Below are 9,701 nucleotides of genomic sequence, written 5' to 3'. Positions count from 1 at the left end.
CCGGTGCTCACAGATTATTAGAGATGGGTTGATCGGGATATCAGAATTAGCCAGTAAGGGCTAGAGCTAAAGGGCCAAGCAGTGTTTAAATGAATACAATTTGTGTGTTGTTATTTCGGGGCATAAGCTAGCAGGCAGCCCCGCCGCTCCTATTACTACACCCCCCCAAATTGTGGACAAAATAAACCTAAGGGGGAAACCCCTAAAATCCACAAATGCCAAAATATATAAGGCTGCACGACACGTCAACTTGCTTTCTTTACCATATAATGTCAGAATTAAAAAAGCAGCATGGAAATGTGTGTGGTTGGTACCGAACCTGAGTCCTTACTGCTGGCTCCTTGTAGGCGAACAAAAGCTTCTATCTGAGCTCTGTGCTTGTTGACGTTCAGAATTCCCTAGAATTGTAAGCAAAAATCAGTGTGAACAAAGTTCTTTCTTGACCCAGTTTTCAAAAAGTCATGAAAATATCTTCATATTCTTAGCAGACTGTGGTCCCCGTCTTCCCACTAGAGTGCCTTTTCTTGAGAGAATACGCTGCTAGCTTGAACTTCTCTGCAGCTGCACCAAGGGCAGGACACACTCCTTACACTACGGCAGGGACTTCAGCACGGCACACTCAAGCTTTGGCCCCAAAGAGACTTCTGAGTAGCCTGCTAGAAATGCAGAATCTGTGCCAGGCAGTGGTGGCGCATGCCTTTGATCCCAGCACTTGGGAGGCAGAGACAGGTAGATCTCTGTGAGTTCAAGGCCAGCCAGGTTTACAAAAAGAGTTCCAGGAGAGACAGGGCTGTTACACAGAGAAACCCTGTCTGGAGCAAGCAAGCAAGCAAGCAAGCAAGCAAGCAAGCAAGAAAGAAAGAAAGAAAGAAAGAAAGAAAGAAAGACAAAATCCTTAGAGTAGTTCTAAATCTTGACTATGGGGGACACACAAGACCACACACAGCCGCATGAAGAAACAGGAAATGAATGTGGGTAAAATGACCAAGGCTGAGGAGCTACTTACTGTATCCAGGTCCTTTCCCAAACCCTTCCCCAAGCTCTGATAGCACCTGAGGCCTCCTTCGAGGGGCAGAAGAGTGGCAAAGGAGGAAGACAAACTCACAGATGTGATGTTGCTGCTGCCACGTCCACACCCACATTCAAAACTGTATTTCTTTCCCAGTGACAGGAGGCTACCCCCACACTGTGTGACACTTGGGCAGCTTAGAACTAGACAGTTAAGGACTATGGAAAAAATGAACTGGGTAGCTCTGCTTATTCAAGCTCATCTTGTGACAGGCATTGAACTCAAAGCCCTGGTGTGGAAGGCAAGCTAAGAAGAGAAAAAAAAATGCTGGTTGTACTGACACCTGCCCTTCACTGCCACCCTCACCTGGATGTAGCGTCCGGATTTGATGCCTGCCTCCAGCACTTCCAGGGGAAGGTGCTCTGGGTACTCCTTCCCATGGGTTTCCTGACTTTCGCTCTCCCTTTCCCGGCGAGACTGCAGGATGGAGTCGCAGAGCTCATGGGCAGCCTTTAAATCCGGCCAGAAGTTGTCCAAGTAATTCTGTATTTGGTAAAGGCACAGAGAAACATGGCCAGATGCTGAGTCTTCATTCCAGCACTACTACAGGACCAAGTGGGCTAAGCAGGTAAGAACATCTGCCTGAAGACCTGACTTCAAATCCCAGCTCCCACATGAAAACTCCCACTGTAACCCTGTGCTAAGGGCATGAGGACTCTGAGACAGGAGGATTGCTGAGGCTTGCTGGCCAAGGCCTAGCTTCAGGGTCAGTAGAGAAATTATCCCCAGGGAATAAGGTAGGAGCAATAAAGCAAGACATTTAGTGTCCTCCTCTGGTCTCCATGTGTGCACCTGACATACACTGAACACACAACACACACACACACACACACACACACACCAATTTGTTTCTCTATGTCTCTCACTTCTGAACATGATGGTCTATAAAGAACAGATAGGAAAATCTATTATGTATTCTTATCTTCTTACATGTGATTTCAACTTAATTTAAGGCCATGATACATTCTCTTTTCTCCAATTATAAAGGAAAGAAAACATCCTTATGTGGAAGCCAGCACTCCTCCTATTAATTTCAATCCTGTTTGGACAACTTCCTTTCTTCCCTTCTTCCTCTTAAAAGTTCTGTTCACACCAGCGTCAGCGCGGCAACCCTGTGCCCGTGTGCCACTCACACGCCAGCGTCAGCATGGCAACCCTGTGCTCGTGTGCCACCTAACACCCTATTTTGTCAGGAAACAACCTCTTCATGAAGAATTGATCACCTTGTTTCTTCGCATCCAATGTCAAGTCCCCAAAGAGAATCCTGTTTCCCTCTCGCCTGAAGCTGACCCTCTTTCTCTGCTATCACTCACCTCTACGGGCCCTTGCTCACAGTTTGCTAGAGAACTGCTCTACAAAATAAAACTGTCCTGTACTACTGGACTACAAAGAAAAGTAATTCTCAAAAAAGTAGAAAAATGTAATTTTAGTCAACTGTCCTCTGCAGGAACAAGACATGATGTATTACCACAGAAAAAGCAAGTGACACTGCCATTAATATCTAGCGCCCCTGGAATTCTCTGGCACTCCAGAACACATTTTTATAGCGCAGTCAAGAAAATTCTATTGGCAAATCTTTAGCAATACATGCACATGGGAACCCTTATGGAATCTACAATTTAAAATTGGAACTGGACGTTCTCTAAGCTGACAGGGATAATGGAGGCTGCATCTTGGTTTTTGCATCAGAAAATGCAATCAGCCAGTAGATTTGATTGGCCAACTGGACAGACAGGAGAGACCTGCCATCTATGGAGAGATTAACCACCAGCCCAATCTCCTAGAAGGTGCTTAAGAGATAGGAAGAAGGTGTTGCTATGACAGCCCGAAGCAACTGGCACTGATAAAACGACGTGATTGTGACCCGAGAGCCCTCACATAAGTAATGGCACATCTCGGCTCCGAGTGCCCCTACTCTTCTTCATGCATAATTCCAGTGGGGAAAAGTGAGGGGTCGCTGACATACAAGACTGGCTTTAAGGGGCTAGGGATGTGGCTCAGCTGGTAGAATTTGCAAAAGTCAAGGCTACCTGGTTACCAATAATGCTATGAGTCATCTCTCTCTCTTTTTAAAGATTTATTTATTTTATGGGCATGAGTGTTTTACTTATCTGTATGCATATGCACCACATGCATGCCTGGTGCTTGAGGAAATCAGAAGAGGTCAGACAGTTGTTAGTTGCCATGTAGGTGCTGGGAACTGAGCCTAGATCCTCTGTGAGAACAGCAAATGCTCCAAACCCCTGAGCCATCTCTCCAGCTCCCAATATAAACCATATTAAAGTCTTCCTTCTATTTCCCTTTCCTTTTTTTTATGGGACAGGCTCTCACTCTGCAGCCCAGGCTGGACTCAGACTTTCGGTGAGCTCCTGCCTCAGAATTGGCAACTTACCCCGGTACTGGAATTACTATGAAGTCTACTTTCTCTTATCTGTGTTGCCCAAGGATCTAGACTGCGGCCTTACGGGTACTGTTAAGAACTGAATGAGTAGCTATGCCGTGGTGGTGCACACCTTTAACCTCAGCACTCAGGAGGCAGAGGCAGGTGGATTTCTTGAATTTGAGGCCAGCCTGGTCTATAGAGTGAGTTCTAGGATAGTTGGGGCTACATAGTCAAACCTTGTCTCAAAAAACAACAACAACAAAAACGAAAAACAAAACCCAAAACAACAAGAACAAAAACAAAAACCAAACCAAATAAGCAAACAAAAAACCCAAAATAACTGAATGTGTGTGCGCATGCGCCACTGGAAATACCTTGAAAGAAATTACAAACACGCCTTCTGTTTCACTTCCATACTGCTGAATGGCCTCTTCATCTTCTGTCACCATAACGATGGGCATCCTGTCCCCGCAGTGGTGATAGTACCAAACAGCTGAGTTGTATATGCTCCTGGGACAGCAAAGGGTGATGAACATCCGAAGCATAAACACAGCTGCTGTTCAGAATGTCACACTTGGTTCCTATCTGCCACCCTGTGTCTATATAGCTAATCATCTATCCGTCCACCCGTCCACCTGTCCATCCATCCATCCATCCATCCATCCATCCATCCATCCATCCATCCATCCATCCATCCAATAATTCTTTTGTTCTTTCTTCACACAACAAATACTTCCTGGGTATCTAGATAACTGGGGGCAGGCCCGGCCCTCTGTGGGAGACAAAGGAATCAGAAAGCACCTCCCATCTCTTCTTCCTAGATGTTCAGCCCCATAGCAACTATTTTCAGTTCCTGCTTTTGTTTAGAAAGCCCAGACTGTCACTCTGTAACACTTTCTAATTGGAGGCTGAGCTATGGGGCACATGTGAAATGACCAGCAAACTCTATGAAAGATGAGCAACAGTCTCCAGCTAAGAGAAAAACCAGCTGCAAGCAGCTAAAGCTGGTAAGCTAGTAAGACCTGAAAGAAAACCACATGATATACCTGGAATCTTCCCCCAAGAGCTGAAGCCTGGGCCTGGAGAACTAGGTTCAGGACTGTAGTGTGTTCCCAGGGAAGTGCCCAGTTGTGGAAGGTCCTTTTCTGCAGGTGTGTGCAACCCTCTCAGAGGGCTGTGGGCAAGTACACTCCACCCCAAGGAACCTTGGAGTTAGTACCTAGGGGGCAATTACCTAAGGTGCCTGGGCTCTTGCATGTGGGCCACTTTGCGAGGTACTCTACAGGGTCTCTCCAAGGGCCCAGCAGGACTGACTTAGCCTTCTTTTCCCACATCAGCTTCACAGCCCCCATCTTCCCGCCATCACTCGCTCCTGCTGTGGGGAACCACTATTTGCAAACACCCTACACCCAAGTGCTTGCTTCACTCTGAAGTTCTGGGCAGACCTAAACTAAGTCACTGCATTTCTGGGACAATTTCCATTTAGTGAGACTGGCCCAGGACGTTAAATTGAGCAAGTCATCTTTTTGTCTTAAGACATCAAAGTTAAGCCTCCTACACCACTAGTAGGACACTCCAGCCTTTGAGTCGAGGCAATTTCAGGCTGGGTACCTTCGTCTCCTCAATCCCAATTTTAACAACTTAACCGTTCGTATTCAAATGACCCATCTGAAACACCAACACCCCAGCAATAGCCACAGTCCTAGAACAGCTGCTGCCGTGCTCTGGCGTAGTACAGAGCAGGCCCGAAGAGCCACAGACAAGGAAATGGAATGGGTTCCAACGAAGGGTGTTGTGACCTGATGCGCACCTGGTCTGCCACTTCTCCATGGCCTCCCCCTTTTCCCGGGGCAGGTAACAGTGCTGCTGGAACTCGTTAGCAAAGAGAACGCAGTCATGGCGAGCATCCTTCAGGAGGTTCCGCAGTTTGTTATACTGTCTGAAACACAGGGGACAGAATAAACTAACAGAGCAGGTACTCATCTCCTGCCAACTCCTGCCAAGGATCAAAATGGATGAGGCATTTCGGAGTGAGAGATGGATTGTTTAAAGCCCAAGAAATGTCCCAGCACTCAGGAGACTGAGGTAGAAGGATCATGAGTTCGAGGGTGGTTTGGGAGACATAGTGAGAACCTGTCTTAAAAGACAAAATAAGGGCTGGGAAGATGGCTCAGTAGGTAAAAGTGCTTGCCACACAAGTATGAGGACCTCAGTTCGAATTTCCCAGAAGCCAAATAAAGTTGGGTGAGAGCATCTGTCGTACTCATACAGGGAGACTGGGGAGAGGAAACAGAAAGAGCTCCAGAAACCGGTCTGCTGTGTGCAGTGGAACGAGAGATTCTGTCTGAAACAGAGTGAAAGACAAAGACAGGTTGTCCTCTGAGCTCTTGTACACATCACACACACACACACACACACACACACACACACACACACACCAACAAAAGGAAGGAGGTACACTAAGCCAACCCTGAGAAGCATTTATTCGTATTGGCTCCTGTTTTTCAGTGTTAGCGGTTCTCAGTTTTGCCTGTTAATTGCTTGCACTTGGGGAAGGCCTCATTAATTAGTTTGCAGATTAATTAGACCCCTTCTCCTGCTTTCCCTCAGCAATGCTTGGCTATTTTACTATGTAGTTACACTATCTGCCCTTTTACGGCCACAGCACACAAGTAAAGTTTGGCACCTTTTTTGCTTCCTACTTGTTGGCAAACTTTTTTTGTTTTTGTTTATTTGAGACAGGGTTTCTCTGTGTGTCCCTGGCTGTCCCGGAACTCATTCTGTAGACCAGGTTGGCTTTTAACTCACAGAGACTCGCTTGCTCCTGCCTTCTGAGTGCCGAGATTAATAATTTTATTAATTTTTTTTTTCTAGACAAGGTTTCTTTGTAGCTTTGGAGCCTGTCCTAGCTATGGTAGACCAGGCTGGCCTTGAACTCACAGAGATCTGCCTACCTCTGCCTCTCAAGTGCTGGGATTAAAGGCGTGCCAATTTTATTAATTTTTAAGCACGTATTTTTAAACATTAATACATTTCCCTTTAGCTTGCAGACTTGCCGACCTAGAAAAGGTCATGTAAAGTAAACCAGTGAACTGTATCTATACAACCTCCATGATTTCATGAAGAGATAGACCCAGCTGTCAGACAGCTAATAGAAAGTAACGTTTTCCCAGTACAGAGAGCCTTCCAGCAGTGTTACCAGAACCATGCCCAAATAGCAAGTCTACCAAGGGTCAGCTTCTGCGAAAGAACTTTTCAAGAGCCTGTCATCAAGAAACATTACAGGAAACATTTAGGCAGTTATTTTAAAAGGGTGGGTAGGGCTGTTGGTTTTGCAGTGCTAGGATCCATTCAAGGCCTCACACTCACTCTGGCTATTTGTGGACAAATGATCACCCTGGCTAACATCATTCCTTGGTGGGTGTGTTACCCTCCTGGGCCAGGCCTCTGGCTGGAGAGTGAGTGTACGGCACTGGATGCTCTTGGAGGCATCATCTAGACAGGACAGGGCCCACTTGCAGCAGCCTGACTACAGCAAGCAAAAAAATCAAAGCCAGAATTACAAGCCCATTTGTAGGTGCGTGTCCAAAAGACAGACCCAGACACTTGTGATGCAGCTCAGCGCTGGAGGGTTTGCCTCAAATGCACGAGGCCCTGGGATAAACACCAAACCCTGCTGAATAAATAAGTACCCATATAAACAAAACCACAAAACCCAACCAAATAAAAATGGGATTTGGACAGGGATCTGGGCACCCATGTTCACAGCGGCACCTTTTACAGCAACAAAAGGGTGGATGCAACTGAATGACAAGAAATAAGAGAACCAATGTCCATAAGACTTGGCCTTTGAAAGGGGGACTCTGACACATGGATGAGCCTGGACACGGGGCGAGTGAAGTAAACCAGTCACGAAAGGGCAAACACTGTGGCTCCAGCTGTGAAAGGCACATTAGAGCAGACATACAAAGAGAAAGCAGACATGTTACCTGGGGTTGGGGTCAAGAAGGGAGAAGTAGCATTTAAGTAGTACAGACTTTCAATGCAGGGATAAGAAAAATTCCAGAGCTTGCGTTTATGGATAGCTACACAATGGTTAATGGACATAGTGCCAGTAAACTGTATACTTAGGAATTACAAAAATGTCAATCTTTTTTGCTTTGTTTTTTGAGACACAGTTTTTCTGTGTAGTCCTGGCTGTATAGGGTGGAACTCCACTCCTTAGATCAGGCTGGCCTTGAACTCAAGAGACCCACCTGCTTTTGCCTTCCAAGTGTTGGGATTAAAGGCGTCTGCCACCACCACTTTGTAATTTTTCTTTTCTTTCTTTTTTTTTTTTCTGAGACAAGGTTTCTCTGTGTAGTAGCCCTGGCTGTCCTGGAACTAGCTTTTTTTTTTTAAATTAAAGATTTATTTATTATGTATACAATATTCTGCCTCCATGTATGCCCACATGCCAGAGGAGGGTGCCAGATCTCATTACAGATGGCTGTGAGCCACCATGTGGTTGCTGGGAATTAAACTCAGGACCTCTGGAAGAGCAGCCAGTGCTCTTAACCATTGAGCCATCTCTCCAACCCCTGGAACCAGCTCTTGTAGACCAGGCTGGCCTCAAACTCACAGAGATCAGCCTGCCTCTGCCTCCTGAGTGCTGAGATTAAAGATGTGTGCCACCACTGCCTGGCTATCTATTGTTTTTTGAGATGGGTTCTCCCTGTAGACCAGGCTGGCCTTGAGCTTACAGAGATCAATCAGTCTGTCCCTGCCTTCCAAGTGCTGAGATTAAAGGCCATTTCACCATATCTGGCATCATCTTCATTTGAAATTATATTTAATACTACTGTGTGTGTGTGTATGTGGGGGCATGTACATGCCACAAAGTACATGTGGATGGCAGAGGACAACTCTGTGGAGTTGGTTCTCTCTCTCTACCATAGGAGGGTTCTGTGTGCTTCCCTTTGTCAGCCAGATAAGGGAAATGGACAAATGGCATGAGAATACTGATGGGGAGGACAGGGGCTCAGCCGTGAATCACCCCGAGTGTGACAGTCAGGGCTTCTGGAGATGTGTGGGCTTGTGGTTATAATTTAGCAGTGCACACATACAGTGCAGTCATAATTCCTGCTGGCAGACTGCGCAGTGTTTAAGATAGAGTAAGCAGACAGAAGCCTGTGTGAAGTCGACACAGAGAAGCTTCAGAGCACCGTGGACAATGTCACCAGAGCGACGACAGTGGTTTCAACAGTCAAAATCTTCAATTTTAAACATCCCAGTCTTAGGGTAGACTTGGTAGAGGACAGCTTTGATCCTGATCCTAGGACTTGGCAGGGAGAGGCAGGAAGATCAGATATTCAAAGGTCTTTCTTTGCTAGGCTTTGCAGCGCCATGCTAGGGTCTCCTAGACCTACTTTCAGGGGTCTTACAACTTCAATACGTTTATGTTTCTAGTCCTATTAGCCACTACTTAAATGGCATTATGGAGTCCATTTTGGAGTATCTCAATAATCATCACGCTGTCATCTGAATCATAAAAATGACATACATTTACTTTGTGCGCATGTGCATGCTCATCATGGAGGCTAGAGAACAATTTACAGGAGCTGGTTCTCTGTTCCCATCATCCGGGTCCTGGAGACTGACCTCAGGCTGGCAGGCTTGGTGGCAAGTGCCTTTTACATGCTGACATCTGCTGTCCCTGAATCACCACACCTAGATAATGCTTGGGTTTAAAAAACACAATCACACACACAAAACACACACACACACACACAACCAAACAAACAAACAAAAAACCCAACAAAACATTTTGAGACTGAGTCTTGCTATGGAACCTAGGCCAACCTATAAATCAAACTCAAGTTGGCTACAAATTTTCTTTTCTGACAGGGTTTCACTATGTAGTCCCAGAGTTCTGTAGGCCTCTGCCTCCTGAGTGCTGGCATTAAAGGCGTGCGCTTGGCTTTATTAACTTTGATCCCCGTGCCTCAACCTCCTGAGCGTTGAGATTTCAGGCCTGTACTGCCACTCCTGTTTACAGTTTGGATCTGGATGTCCCCAGGCTTCCTATGTTAAATGACCCACAGTGATGCTATTTAGATACAGCAGAACCTTTAAGGGGTGGAGTCTTGAGGAGTTAGAAGGAGTGTGCTTTCAGACAGCACTAGAGAAACCAGAACTCAGGCTTTTTCCTTCAACCGAAGAAATTGGCATCTGTTCACCCAGAAGGCTGGAGTTTGCTAACTTGGTGAT

General features: G+C 46.1%; 1 protein-coding gene across 2 annotated transcripts in view; it reads right to left on the bottom strand.

The window, feature by feature from the left end:
- The window catches only part of Dis3l (DIS3 like exosome 3'-5' exoribonuclease), a 38,005-nt gene that overhangs the window by 20,706 nt on the left and 7,598 nt on the right, over nt 1-9,701 (bottom strand). For both annotated transcript variants that reach the window (XM_005347778.3, XM_026779172.1), the window contains exons 3-6: nt 5,263-5,391; nt 3,827-3,962; nt 1,376-1,552; nt 320-398 (exon numbers count right to left, since the gene is read on the bottom strand). In XM_005347778.3, coding sequence (XP_005347835.1) covers nt 320-398; nt 1,376-1,552; nt 3,827-3,962; nt 5,263-5,391 — 521 coding nt within the window. The remainder of the gene's footprint in view (nt 1-319; nt 399-1,375; nt 1,553-3,826; nt 3,963-5,262; nt 5,392-9,701) is intronic.

Source organism: Microtus ochrogaster, chromosome 5 (genome assembly GCF_000317375.1).
Source record: "Microtus ochrogaster isolate Prairie Vole_2 chromosome 5, MicOch1.0, whole genome shotgun sequence".
NCBI classification, from domain to species: Eukaryota; Metazoa; Chordata; class Mammalia; order Rodentia; family Cricetidae; genus Microtus; species Microtus ochrogaster.
This window is presented reverse-complemented; position numbering and strand designations above follow the sequence as displayed.